The 15,271-nt window shown below is 47.9% G+C and overlaps 1 protein-coding gene across 4 annotated transcripts in view; it reads right to left on the bottom strand.

Moving 5' to 3' along the window:
- Positions 1–15,271, bottom strand: part of TBC1D5 (TBC1 domain family member 5) — a 1,391,198-nt gene that overhangs the window by 630,548 nt on the left and 745,379 nt on the right. For all 4 annotated transcript variants that reach the window (XM_069212078.1, XM_069212077.1, XM_069212079.1 and 1 more), the window contains 3 exons: positions 12,572–12,680; positions 8,123–8,212; positions 7,957–8,031 (listed from right to left, as the gene is read on the bottom strand). In XM_069212078.1, the coding sequence (XP_069068179.1) occupies positions 7,957–8,031; positions 8,123–8,212; positions 12,572–12,680 (274 nt within the window). The remainder of the gene's footprint in view (positions 1–7,956; positions 8,032–8,122; positions 8,213–12,571; positions 12,681–15,271) is intronic.

The following is a 15,271-nucleotide window of genomic DNA, read 5'->3' as shown; positions in this document are numbered from 1 at the left end:
AAAGAAATGAGAGAGCATAACCACTGAGGTTCTGATTAGCAGAGCCTCAGTGAGACAGTTAGTCACTACACAGGTAACACATTCAGGCACACTTATGAGCACTGGGGCCCTGGGTTACCAGGGTCCCAGTGACACATACAACTAAAACAACATATATACAGTGAAAAATGGGGGTAACATGCCAGGCAAGATGGTACTTTCCTACAGACGGTCAGTCGGGAATTGTCGGATGCGGAGTGGAATAGAGCGTTGGCTTACCCCCGGGCGGTCTCCCGCAACACACGATTGCGATACATCCAATACAATTACCTGCATAGGACGTACCTCACCCCACACCGACTGTTCCTAATATATGGTGGAGCCCCCAAGACATGCCCCAGATGTGAGGACATGGACGCTGACTTTGACCACATGGTATGAAGCTGTCCAGAACTTCAGTTGGGCTGGGTGGCGGTGATGGCAGACCTGTCAAGACTGTTTGAGACGGAAGTGTCGCCGGCCCCCGCTGTATGCTTACTGGGCCTCAGGATGGGAAAGCCACAGGGGAATGTCAGGGGTCGCCTCCTGGACCTGGCTCTGGTCCTTTATAGGAGACTGATCACAAAGGGTTGGAAAACTCCAGGCCATCCCCCGCTGACTGAGTGGAGACGAGACGTGATGAAATGGACCAGAGCCAAACTACAGGTCCTGAAAGGCGAAGAAGCAAGAGGCCTCCGTCAAACCCCCATTGCCCCAGGGTGGGAAGACTTAGTGACGAGATGGGACGGCATGGTGAGGGGGCTGGGAACACCCACCGAGGAACCAGCAGTAGTAGGAGTCTAGGAGGACGAAAGGAAGGGAAGGACGATGTTACACCTACCAGAGTGAGGCTCAAGGGAGGGACCGCGAGACCAAGTGTGCGGCGGGTGCGGAGGTAGCAACCGACCAAACAGAGTGTATTGGGGCATGGACAGGTTGGATACGAACGGCCACTTACCTATTAAGGAATGAGGGGAGTAAGATTAGCATCATCCCACACCCTGGAGGGGCCCGGGGGAGGCTCACCCCAACAACCGTAATAACCTATTCAGCACAGCGCCATCATGTTTAAATAATGTTTAAATTTAAGTTAAGTCTGTTTTGTAGCCATAAAAACAAAATGGTATTACAGGGTTCACGTACGAAGAAAATTCAGCCAAAGAAGCGTTAACGTACTGGGTTTTGAGACAGTTTAACTCTAAATAACTGACATAATAAATAATGGGATGAGAATCCCAGAATATATAACAGGCTGATATGCTATTTATACTGTTAACTGTGAATATGACCGGAACATGATAATGCCATTATTTGATTTGCAACTGTAAGACAGCGATTTGTCAATAAATATATATATATAAAAAAAAAAAATTAAACAAAAAGAGGTCTACGACCAACTGGCTCAGAGAGTTGTGGGCCCATTGCACAGGTCTACGTGTATCCAGAAGGCCACAAATGTATTTCTTCACTGGGATGACTCAAGGTTTCTTACTTCTAAGGGGAATGAAATGAAAACCACTTGAATTGGCTAAGAACACCTGGTATGTAAGAGCCAAGAGACTTTACACTTGGGTGAGTGTTAATCAAATGAACACTGTGGTATTTTTTTAATTACTGAACTAATTAAGAACATCAGGCACTGACGTCCTGAACAGAAGAGGCAGAATCATGTCTTTAACAGAGAGGGAGAGAAGGAGGTAGAGGGAGAGATAGAGAGACGGGGGAGATTAAGAGAGAGGGAGGGATAGAAAGAGATACAGATAGAGAGAGAAGGGGTGAATGGATGGATGGATAGATAGACTTGATTTTGACCTTTACCTAGCTGCAAAGATTGCAAGCTTGAATGCCAATCAGCTGTTATTTCTCAGGGACTGATAGGAGATGCAGACCTCGTGATGAAAGAACAGCAGAGGCTGCAGGAGCAGGTGAAACAGAGGAAGGGAATCCCCCTACCAAAGATGACTTGGCACAGGATGCCCACCTGCCTTCTTGAAAGTGACATGGTGCCTCACTGGGAGTCAATGTGGGCTCCTGCACCCAATAGAGGTATGGGCAAGGGTTGAAGTATTGCCCCCTTATGATTTTTTTTTTAGGTAGTTCTAAATGTTTTATGGGTGTTGGCATAGTCCAGCAGCAGAATAGTACTGTGTGCTCTGTGGGGCTCCGAAGGAATTATTGGCATCAAGCTTGATTGAACTCAGTTCTACAATCAAGCATGTGGCGTTTGGTATTAGTTTGAAGGCCACCAGCCAGGGGAACATTCAAACTAGCCACCAAGAGATGAAACACTCCTACCATCTAGTTTCGAAAGATACATAGCTGCATCCAGTACAATTACACACACTTTACGTACCACATCAAAGAGCCTCAACAGGGTGGACACAAGGAGCACCATGACATGCCCAAGATGCATCTAACAGGATGTGAGGATCCTGCACATGGCATGAGGTTCCCTTAGGACTGGTAGGAGTCACCATCAACTTTGAGAAACACTAGACTGGGAAGCTCTGTGGAAGTGGAGAAGTGTGGCACAATCGTTGGAGCGGCAGACCCTAATGCAGAGATCTGGCCCGGGACCAGGGTTCAATTCCCGCCTTGGCGGGTCTTGGGCTCAATTTCCTTCGACCAGATAATTCTCGCCTCAGTGCCTAATCTAATTAATGGGTCCCACACTCTGTAACTCTGGGCAATAGCTTGCCTTATCTCCACAAGGGCCCTGACAGCGCTTGGTTGCCTGGCTTCACCCTGGGGGTGCCCAGGAGTGGGTACCTCACAGGGAAAAGCCAGGAGGGGTTCCTCAGCGGTATGTGTACAGCGCCTTGAGACCCTAACGGTTGAGTAGTGCGCTATACAAGCGCAAAGTTTTAAGCTCTGGAAATAATGCCTATTAGGCTACTTCCAGCTTTGTAGGCCAAAAAAGGGCGGCAGTAGATTCCTAGATCTGGCACTATTATAGCCACAAGACCCACAGTGAAGTCGCAGAGCCCCATCCACTGAGCCGCTGGCTAAAGGGCAGTCAAGAATGGCTTGAATAAAAGCAATGCCTTGCAAGGCGAAGCGGGAAGGGGGTCTGTAGACGCCCGCTGCACATCTGTGGGACATGATACTGGCACCCCAAAACAAGCTGAGCAAGAGATATCCCACACAATATACCAGAAATGGAAAACATGAGCACCTCAGGGAGGACAGCAATCGGCCAAGGAACAAGGAGGAATCGGACCAGCCAACCCGTGCAGAATACGTAAAAAGTAGTAAACCCAGCTGCACGCATGGATGGAGACAAAGCGATCACCTCCCAAAGAACCCTAAATAAAACACTACTCGTACCAACAGCAGACCACAGCCAACGCGCCTGCTCCTAGCCAACGTAGGGCTGAGAAGGGACCCCTAGCTCCTTCTAGCTACTTCAGTTTTAGTAGTTAGCCCAAAAAAGGTACGCACACGCCATCCAGCAGTCTTATGTATTGTTCTGTTCAGCAATGTAGTCGAGAACAGTGTAATATACATGAGTTAAAAAATAGAAACCAACTTTCAAAAGATACGAGGGCAATCCATATGATTTTTGAGGGCGAGTACTCCTTCGGTACTACCAAGACAAGAAGGTACACGGAACTGCACATCTGTAAAGGGAGAGGCAGGAGGAGATGTACTGCAGTTTATGAAAGACACTAACTCCAGAAAACCTGGACAAATCCCAGCTCTTCTCCCTTAAATAAACTGTCTGATCCTGGGGACATCACTTCACCTCTCTGGGCCTCTTTGGTGAACTGACAAAACTGAGCACAAGCACAATGCACACGATAAACACAGACCTTGATTACTATTGAGTGGACATTAACGCTACCTCATCTATAATAATGACATTGATTACTTTTATAGTGCTTGCCACAAACTGAATTGTCTTCTGGCTCGCTCCTGGCAGCATCACTTGGGGGGGATCGATTTGGATGAGGCTTAAATGCCTTTTATTGGATTTCCTTCGACAGCAGAAAATAAGCACTGGCAGTTAATCTGCCCTATAACTTTGTCTATGGAGTATATGGGGCGGACGGGGCATGCTTGGCATGTGTGAAAAATAGAGACAGCGTGCAAACAGAATCCTTGTCTATGGCAGCAAAACACAATGAGACGCCCACGCGTCTTCCCAGTTTAACAGGCGTAGAGGTGACGGTGACGCCAAACACTGCTTTCAGGTCTCTTCTCTTGTAGAGTATCACTGTATGTTCCTCAAGAAACCTTCTCAGATTCTGGTACCAGAATTACTTGATGCAGCTCTTGGAGAATCTGGGATAATGAGGAGCCTTGGAGGCCAAGAGGGAGCTAGGAGGAGGTGATCGGGGGTTCTTCTGGCCTCTGTAAGTAAATGTATCTAATGGAGAGAGGAACAGGAATGGATTGCCTGTCCCTGGAGCTCTTGGAGGCAGAGTTCTTACAACAAACCAACCATATGACATGGTAGAGACTCAGGCAGGGACTAGAAGCGTACAATAGGTTTAAAACCCACTACAACAAAGCAGGACTTTCCATCCGAAAGCGCAAAGATGTCTCCCCAGTCTCAGTGTCTTCACAGAGGATGTAAGGCAGATATCAGGTTTTGTAGACTCAGACCTTGGGTTAAAACAGTAAAAGTACAAAGTCTACATAAGCCATCTTTTTGCCCCAGGAAATGCTATCTTAAGCCAAAGATTTCTTCAAAGTGGATTCTGACAATCAGAAGAGCTCCTCCTGTCTCACCCTTCCTCAAACATTGAATAATGCTCACTGCCAGTGATGTTGAAAGTTTTGGATTGTGGAAAAGATATCACAAAGCCGGACCCCAGAAGATTGCCCCAAACTCAATAAGCAGCAGAAAACCTGAGCTGCTGAAGCTTTGAGATAATTTGAGGTATGTCCCTCCCCAGCTTATTAGCTAGAATTTGGGACTCAGAGTAGTAAATGGCTGAAAAATCCGTCTGAATCAATCCTTACTGCTATTCCATCATTGTCTACCACGGAAGCATTCAAGCACGCGAATCTATGAAAGATCCAAAGCCACAGAAGTCTGTGCCCTTCAAAAACATTTACTCACTTGAATCAGATACTGTTCCTATCTTAAAAAGTTGCTTAAAATGCCCAGCTCTTCAGAACTAGTTCATCAGCAACCAGCCAGGAGTTTTTAGTTGGAGACCCAGCTCAACTTCAGGTCTCCAGGAAATATCCAGTCCTGCGCAGGTTATCTTCTGGGCTGAGGCAGCCGTCCCTGTTTTCGAAATCCCCCACACTCTGGTAATTTAGGAAGGAAGTTACAAGAGTAAGAAGCCACCTCTAGGCAGGACCTGGACAGTTTGGACTTTGCAGAGTCAGCAAGAGGCCAGCTTTCCAAGCCTTTGGTTTGGGTCAAACGATTTAGGGTAAGGCCGGAGACCCTTTCTCCACAACCCTTCAAAAGGTGGACTGGAGTTTTTGCTAAGCAGGCCCCAGGTCATCACCTCTTTCATGCTGTTCAGCTTTCTCTTGCCACAAAGTGCTGCAGAGATGTCTCAAAGGGTGAATCATCTCTAATTGGCAATAACATCTCTGCTGTTCGAACCAAAGTTCGGGCATTATCCATAAGAAGGTTTTACTGTGGCATAATCCAGGTCTTGCCACATAAAGGTGCATCACTATAACAGTACTGCCACGGGGCCTACGTTACAGCGACCCAAAGATGATGCCTTAAGCCTGGTCTGGATTTCTGTACCTCTCTGTCCAAACTGAGCCTAAGATCAGCCCATTCCTACCTGCAGAGGATCAAACAGAGGTGCCACCTTCCTGGACATATGTGCTCCCACCCCATGGGCAGAAGGGTTCCTTCATCCCTGCAAAGCCATGAAGCCTACCGACAGCCTCCTGTGCCCTAGGCGTTCTCTGAGGTGACAGACTGACAACACTGAGGAATCTGTCACTTTATTACAGGGCCTCAGAGAACATCAGTTGTCAGTTACAGCAATTAGATCTCAGTCGCTGCAGTTCAAAGTGCTTAAACATTAGGACAAAAATAGGAAAGATTTGCGAAGTAATTTTAGCAGTGAACTTGATGAAATCCAGTGTGACCACTGATTCCTTTTTACTGTTTTACCTTCACACTCTGAGAATAGAGTTTGTAATTCCAGTTATCAAATTACGGTTGTAGGCCACATGTTACTCCAAAGCTGCAGCTGGCGGTGGATACAAGCACAAACCATGACTTAATTCCACCCCAGCTTTCGAGTTGCAGTTAAAGGTTTTTTTACTTGTACAATATATACAACAAGCAGCTGTACTGAATCTGTGTTTATAGCCGACTTAAAGCAGCGTTAAAGTTATCATCTTAAGAGATAAGTAATCGAGCTCTTCATTTTCAGGCACCAACCAGGCCTGAGCTTCCAAACAAATGTGTGTGTTTAAGCCCCAGGTGGCAATATGGAATGTGACCTTTGTGCTGCTGGCGCCCCCTGTCTGCACATTACAGGTGCTGCCCCCATGGGCCAGCCATGCCAATGTAACTGCAATCCATGATTTATTTTAAGGGAAGTGCACGTCCTGTTGGGAGCGGGTTAAGAGACCCGCAATGGTCTAGAGGTCATTTCCCAGTAATACAGAGTTCAAAATAAGAAGAAATTCATGGAAACCTTACAAGAGGGAGTTCCAATGGTAAGGCCGAAGGTCACATGATGGCGAAGAGGGAAAGAGAAATAAACTTTTCAATTCAGAGTAAAATAAAAATCTATACACGTCTTAGTTTTGAAAATCTCATTGGCCGTTGATCGTCCTTCTTGAAACTAAATATCTTGCTTAAAACCACTGGTTCCCAGCAGACCAAGAAGCCAAATGGGCCCCTTAAAGGAGACCCCGGCTCTTGCGGGCCCATGGACCTCCATGTGGCATTAACTGATAGGGCCTCCTGCCCCAAGTCCTCTACAGTCCAGATATGTGGACCCTGGGGCTCGGTCTTGGGGGACCAGATCAGGCAGCAACAACTTCCTGTCCCCCTTACAATGTTACCCCCAACTCTCAGCCACCGCGGGGAGAGAGTACAGCGAAGCTGGCACCGTCTGTGGGTTTAGGACCAGCAAGCATCTGCAGCAGGTCCATAAACAAGGTTTATCAGCTGCATTGGGTAGGCCATGCTCCAAGCGGAAAATCTTGAGCAGAGATCTCGGAAGGAAGACATCTCGAGAAATGACACATATTGCTTGTTTTGAGCACAGCCTTGAAAATATTAAAAAACAAAGCCCACCCTGCCATGATTGCAGTTATTCACTTGCGTCTTTGGTGGGCTGGATTATGGAGCCAGGCAATGCAGCATATCCAAGTTTTTCTGTTACGGCGGGGGGTTGGGGGGATTGCGGATAGTCTGGTGGTCAAAACCCTGGCAGAAATGGCACCAATGCAAATTTAAGAAAGTGTGATTTCTGGCAACAAGTGGGGCACTGAGGAAGTATGGGGGACGGGTGGTAAATCAGGGGCTATGTTGGCAGCACACACATCCAATCTCCCGAACAAGCTTGAATGTTAGGGACACAACAATTACTTTTGTTTGGTGATTACTCAAGAAAATGTACAAGGCAAGCGTTTGCAAAACCAATCACACCAGACATGGTGGCCGGTCGATGTTCACAGCTTGTGAAAGAATAAGCATTGCACCGTGGGGGGCAGCATCTTGCAAAGGCCATTCTTTCGTGAATCCCCTGTTGTAGACCTCCTCCAAATCAGGCATCAAGTTTTTCTACCAAAACGTTTATGGTTGGATCGGACCACCGCACAACCTTCACGGGTGATTCCTGATCACAGACTGGCTCGCGACTGTCTACGCGCACACGAAGGTGGAGCACTCTCCTCGTGCTAGCATGGTGGGGCACTTGGAAACCGTCCCTGGACCTTCGGTCCCCAACACAACCCTCACACTTCTGAAGAACATAAGCGAAGAAGAGCTCTTACCCCCTCGTCCTGAGACAACGGGTTGTTGATCATCAAGTCTTGCTGCCCAGCAGCTTTCCGTGGGTTGGTGATGTGCTGCAGAGGAAACAAAAGCATGATCAAGATGGTGTCTGCAAAAGCAGACGCGCAACTGTGGGCCCGCACCGCTCTGGAAAGATCCACTTACGATCTCTTTAATCCTTTGATACCACGTCCGCGTCGCTGCTGTTCGACTGGTCCACTGGCTCCTGTCTTGGGGAAGGACATTTAGGAACAGCTGCCGAAGCAAAGAAGCGAAGAGAATTAGAAAATGTCTCGGACGCGACGCTGGCGCCTTGGGAGAGAGAAATACAGATACTTAAGAGTCCCTTCACTTTTCCCCACAGTCACTGCCGCACATGTGCCTGTGAGAGGGAAGGGTTCAGTGGGCTAACATTAACAAAGCAACAGGGAACTGGAAGCTGGTTTTAAGAGTTATGTATATATGCACAAGCAGGAAAAGTTATCCTAGGAAAATACTATTTTTTCAAATGTAAACTTGCTTTAAGTAGAGTGAACTCAAGCGGGTTTCAGAGCGCTCTAATTTTAAATAGGTACAATTATGTAACTGTATAGAGTGCGCCATTCTGCAAAACCGCAAAAACTGCAAAGAAATACACTATTTGCTTAAGGACAAGTGGTAACAGCACAAAGACAGAAGTTTTGTGTGAACAAATATACAATGTACAAATACAACTGTTATACATGGAACACACACAGAGTACATACAGAGAGAAAGGAGGGTGACTGACCCCTGTAGGGCTACTATAGGTTTAGGCATAAGAGTGGGGGTGTAGAAGGAACCCCCCTCCCCCCCCCCAGACATGAGGGTATGCAGGGAGAGAGTCTGAAAGGCACAGGGATCCAATACCCGAAGAGGCTGAAATGGAGAGTCCAACTACTTGTATGGAACAGACTTTCCTCAGGGGCTTAGGTGCTGTACAGTTTGGGAGTAAGACTGAGTGCAGGGCGGAGCAGCTGTTAGTCCAGAGACAAGAGAGTAGCTTGGTTTGGCCTGAAGAGGATGAAGGGACGGTTCGGCTATAAAATGCTCAAGCTGATGGCTTAAGGTGTGGCTCAGACAAACAACAGAAGGGAGAAGATTGGGATGTTTCATTTAATCTCAACCATTAGCAATTAATGGGCCGCATTCCAGGCCATCGTTTTTTGTCCTTCATGCCACTCCAGGCAGACGAGCCACGTGCCAATCAGTCTTCTCTCTTCCTATGTACACAGCATCACCCCTGCCTGGCACAACAAAGAGAGAACCCTCGATCGAGCTAGCTACTGTTGAATCTTTTTAAGGTCTTTCCGAAAAAAGCCATAGACCTGTTAACAATACTATCTAAAGCTTTAGTTTCTGCGATGTGCGTCATCCTTCGATCGCCTAAGTGAAAAAAAATCTATCACTGATGGGGAAATGTGGGTAGGAGCTGGCATTAGATGCCCATCTGCTTAGGAAGGCAAAGCTCCCTGTGCCGCAATAGCGCTTCGTTCCTCGTTTCTGCATGGTAAACGTGCTTGAGGTTCAAGCAGGCCTGTCGCCATCACCCACACAGCCATGGAGGTCAATCTTCTATGGGCACCACCGGACAAGTTTGCATCATAGCCGTTGTTTTTTTTAAGGGAAAGTTTCCAAGAGAAGGGATTGTGCCCATCAAAGTGCCCAGGACCCCCCTGAGGTTGCTAATTTCCATGTCAGGCAGGTAGGAGCACCCCTTGAAGGGCTCTATGAAGTATGCAGGCCAGCTTGAAAAGGCCTCTGCTCTCAGCGGGGAGCCACTTAAGTGCGTTCAGATTGGGGTGATTTGGTCACAATCTTCTGCCTCCAGACACCAGCCCGGCTGCAGGGCTGACAGAAGCTTCTAATAGTGCCCGGTGGGGAACGTCCGGAACAACGACTACGTTGTTAACGCAAGCGGAACCATGCTTGCGTGAACTACTCCCTTTGTCGCTGCCTTAACCACGCATGTGCCGAACAACGCAGTGAGGTTACGACAGACGAAAAGGGAGTCCGCACCGGGAGAGAACGCGGTCAGGTAACTGGGGCAGAGTTGGGAGGTAGTTTTTAGGGGTGGGGGATGTATTAAGGGCTTCAGGGTGGTGGGTCAGGGTAGTTTGGTGGGGTGGGGGAATCGGAGTAGTTTGGTTTTTTGGGGTGGTGGGGTTGTTGCTTTTTTTGGGGGGGGGGGTCAGGGTAATTATGTTTTTAGGGGAGGGGTGGTTTTATTTTTAGGGGTGGGGTCGGTTGTTTTTAGGGCAGGTGGGGGTTTAGGTAAGTCTTAGGGCGGGTGGGGGTATCGGGGTAGTTTTCAGGGGTGGGTCAGGGTAGTTTTATTTTTGGGGTGCGGGGGTCGTGGTAGTTTTATTTTTAGCACCATCTTCACCTTGCCCCAATCAGCTTTCTCACAGCCTTGAAAAGGCTTTCCTCTCTCCCTGTGTTCTCTCATTGCTCTCTTGTTTCAAGTAGCACCTGCCCCCTGCAGCATTTCTGTGGGAAGGGCCTTCCCCTCCCTTTGCCTCCTTCAGACCGACCCACCTGTAGCTCTTGTAGTGCTTTGAGAGCTCCTTTCCCATCCTCTGGCGCTTTCCGCCCCCTACTAATGCTTCAAGTCTTCATCCTCCTCCCTTGCTTCCCTGCAACCTTACCTTCCTCACTTTCTACTAACGCCGCAGGTGCGCCCGCCTTCAAGCCTTGCACCCCTCGCTCCACCTTCGTGTAAGAGAAGCCTTACCTGCCCCTGCCGCCCCCCTTCCCTGATAATGCTGCAGGAGCAGCCTTTGTCTCACCCAGAGTTTCCTCACTGTGTGTGAATCCTAGAGGAGAAGGTTTAATCCATCCCTTCCCTCTCCGCTCCCGACTGATACTGCGAGGAGGCTCACAAGGTCCCACTAATGCTCTAACAGTCGCCTTCCACCATCTCTAGCCTTCCTCGGGCCGCACTGTTCTAAGACTCTACCCATCCCCAGGCTTCCTGTAGCCAGTTTTCCTTTCTCCCTATTCACTTAAGAGAAACATTACTCCACCCCAGTGTGGACTCAGCTCCACCCAAACGCCAACGAGAATACCGCCAACCTTGGTTTTCCTCAATCCCTATCACTATAAGAACATTTTATTTCTATCATTGGTTTTCCCCATTCCTAGCCTTCCTCACTCCCTACTAAGGAGTAACAGCGGCCGTCCTCCACTTCCACCACTGTAAAAGATGCTCTCCACCAACCCTAGCATCCCTCGCTCCCTACTAAGGAGTAACAGCGGCCGTCCTCCACTTCCACCACTGTAAAAGATGCTCTCCACCATCTCTACCCTTCCTCACTCCCTACTAAGGAGTAACAGCGACCGTCCTCCACTTCCACCACTGTAAAAGATGCTCTCCACCAACCCTAGCATCCCTCGCTCCCTACTAAGGAGTAACAGCGGCCGTCCTCCACTTCCACCACTGTAAAAGATGCTCTCCACCATCTCTACCCTTCCTCACTCCCTACTAAGGAGTAACAGCGACCGTCCTCCACTTTCACCACTGTAAAAGATGCTCTCCACCATCTCTACCCTTCCTCACTCCCTACTAAGGAGTAACAGCGACCGTCCTCCACTTCCACCACTGTAAAAGATGCTCTCCACCATCTCTACCCTTCCTCACTCCCTACTAAGGAGTAACAGCGGCCGTCCTCCACTTCCACCACTGTAAAAGATGCTTTCCACCATCCCCGCATCCCTCACTCCCTACTAAGGAAGTAACAGCGGCCGTCCTCCACTTCCACCACTGTAAAAGATGCTCTCCACCATATCTAGCATCCCTCACTCCCTACTAAGGAAGTAACAGCGGCCGTCCTCAACTTCCACCACTGTAAAAGAAGCTTTCCACCATTACTAGCATCCCTCACATCCCACTCAGGCAGTAAGAGTGACTGACCTCCATTTCTAATGTTGTAGAAGAAGCTTTCCACCATCTCTACCCTTCCTCACTAAGGCAGTAAGAGTGGCCGACCTCCAATCCCAACACTGTAGAAGAAGCTTTCCACCATCCCCAGCCTTACTCACACCCCATAAAGGAGGGAAGAGTGGCCAGCCTCTAATCCTAACACTGTAAAAGATGCTTTCCACCATCCTTAGCTGTCCTCACTCCCTACATAGGCAGTAAGCGTGGCCGACCTCCATTTCTAATATTGTAGGAGAAGCTTTCCACCATCCCTAGCCTTCCTCACTCCCTACAAAGCCCCCAAACTGGTCGTCCTCTATTCCTAATGCTGTAGGAGAAACAATCCCCCATTCCCATATTCCTCCATCTCAACGCTTCCTCCACAGTATCTACTGCTCATCTTCAAGAGGTGGGTCTGTCTGTAAATACTACATGCTTTATTTGGATTAGCAAATGCAAGGGGCTGTTTGAACCAGCATCACACCACTTGCCCTCCATTAAAACCACTCCACAGGAGTCGCACAGGCTTGAGCTGATGTCCCAACACTTCAGGAATTATGATGCAGCAGTCAGAGGCTTGAATCTTATGGAAAATCCACAGGCTTGTTGAGTCTCGAGCTCCCTCACAGGTACCCTGTCAACATTCAGCAACCATACCAAGCACCAGAGCCTCTTACCTTCCAGCACACGCTGCGAAACCGGCTGCTCCGAAGGCGTCCGTTAATCCCATGCGAGCGGATTCGTGCCAAGCAGTTGTCATTCCCAAACAGGTCACCCCATTCTCTGCTGCAAGAACCCAAGAGAAGGATAAGTCCGATCATGAGAGATGAGTGGGCAGAGATGAGGCTGGCAGAGACAACAGAGCAGAACAAGGGCCAAAGCACAGAACTAAGAAGCCTCCTTGGCATAGCACAGCTCGCTTCGAACAGCGCACAAGTCTGGAACGCAGCTGGGCATGGAGTCGTCGCATGGCTAACGTTTTAGACACATTCTCTTTCGCTTATTTAATGAATATGCAGATCGTATAATCATGCCAGCCACTGAAATGAAATTCATGAAATCTGTGTAGGCCCTTTAATCCCATGCCAAAGGCTGGTACCACAGTTTAGCGAATAAAGATGAAAATATTTTTTATGTAATAATATTTCATACAGACCTTAGGAAACCCTTAAAAACTTGGCTTTTCTGCTACCTTTATCGATCTTCCTACAGGTGACTTTGGTTCACGGTGCGACAATTGAAATAAAGAAATATTCAATAAAACAAAAAACAGAAATGTGGGAACGCTCCACAGCTTTTGCGCCAGCCCTAACCTTTGACCAACCAGTATGATACTTGTGAAAGTAACTCCAAGGCAGAAATTGTGTGGATTGAATTATCTAGAACTTATCTCATAAGCCTTCGAAATGTGCGTTTCCCAATGGCTGAGCACCATAAGTACCAACTCGCTATCACCGCGGGACACGGCGTGGGAACAAGGTCACGCTTCCCAATGGGATGCAAGGGGAGGATGGACAGAGCTATGAAGGATCTGGGGGCTTCCACTGGAAGGGATTTGGAATGTGCTCATGACCTCCCTAAGGCCACCTGAGGATCCCAGACCTCACTCAGCAAGATCTCGGCACCCAGACTGAATAAAAGAGACACAGTATTGGGTAAAAGACATCTTGGGAAGGATTTAACCCGTCTGGTTGTTACTCTGACAAGTGAGCCAGTTCCTACATCAGGCTCCGTCACGCTGTCCCGCCCCTCACATTTACAGAATTAACTCAAATCTAGATGTAGGTTGCCGACAACAGTGATATGACCACATGGGGACATTTAAATGCATTTAACTACACGTATTCCGTATATAATTTATACACAGCTAAAATGAGATACTAAGATATACTGTTCTATATATCATAGGGCCCTTCGGTTGCCAAATTTGATTTTCGTTGCTTTAATTTTTGAAAATGGATAATCTAGAAGCTCTGCAACGTTTGAAAATATAATTATCATCCGTCCATAGGGTCCCGAATGCTTAATGTATAAACTCATGTGCACAAGACTTACTGAAGATATACATGAAACTAAATGTGACATGTTTACTTTACACAGCTATATATGTATTCAAAAGAATAAGCGCAGTGAAAAACAATGAGGGATTTGAGCAGCACCAAAATGGCAGAACAGGGAAAGGGGTTGTAAACAGGGTTATTTAACACCATCAAGATTTAGATTATCTGCTCCCTTAGCCCCCAATCCCAATATACATGTATTTCATATGCTAGGGGTTACACACAGATTAGGCACACCTACCTCTGTATGTAAACTCATTAACCGACTTGGGCACTTAATGTGTGTGCTGGTCAGGGGTGGCAGACCTTTGGCAGCGGTGGCCGGCCCTGGTGGCCCTTTTCAGCCGTGGCTTACAACAGGAAGCCTTTTAATGCTTGGATGTTTTCTAGGACTGCCTCTTTTTCCTGGTTCACCACCAAATTGTTTTTGGACTGATGCTGTTGGTTTTTCGACTTTGAGAGTGCGGTAAGGCCAGCTAACCAGACCGCAGTGCCAGTATTCCAAACCCTTACCAGGTGTATGTTGAACTGGCTTTCCCCAATGGGCAAGGACTGATTTACTTATAAGTCTCTAGTATATGCTACCCAGGGCATGTAGGGCAGAGTGTCCACTCAGGGCGGCAGCCCTGATTGTGCCACCCTGTGTGTGACAAGGCACAAAGGGGCTCCCAGCCTGCCACCTCAGACTGGAAAGGCAGTGGTCACTCTGCTAGTTCGACTTTGCCATTCAACTTAATGTCAAAGCCCCCATTTCCCTTAACAATATATGTATGTACGTCTCTCCTAAGGAAGGCCTATGGAGTCCTAAGGCAGGGAGCGGTGTATTATTAAACTGGACATGTATTTTTATCAATGTCCTAACAGCAATACCTCCAACCTGTTGTTTTGGGGGAAAGGCTAGTAGCCCCATTGGCTAACACCAGATTAGCAGCTGACCCCTCAGCGCAGCTAACTGCTGAAAGGGACTACCTAGCCGGGTACCTGAAGGTATCAGATTAATTGTGGCATTAAACTAGACTTGATGCTCAGGTCGAATTTAATGTAAAAATAACAAATGATGGATGGCATGTGGAATGAATCAAACATTCACCCCATCACAGTTTGGACCCAGCCATTTGCAAATCAATCTTGACCGTGGGGTGGCATGGTGAGCAAAAGAACGATGTATTAAACCCAAATCTGTGACTGGGGGTGAGTGTTTGAAAAGTTTCAGTGTCCATCATCCTTTTGTGTTGCTAAAGTCACCCTAAGCGGGAAGGGTATGCCAAAACATGGGTCTTGTGCTCACTGTGCCACTGGATTCAAGCTAGCCTGGCT

The sequence above is a fragment of the Pleurodeles waltl genome, chromosome 10 (genome assembly GCF_031143425.1).
Source record: "Pleurodeles waltl isolate 20211129_DDA chromosome 10, aPleWal1.hap1.20221129, whole genome shotgun sequence".
NCBI lineage: Eukaryota > Metazoa > Chordata > Amphibia > Caudata > Salamandridae > Pleurodeles > Pleurodeles waltl.
Note: the sequence above shows the minus strand (reverse complement) of the source record. Positions and strands in the feature narration are given on the sequence as shown.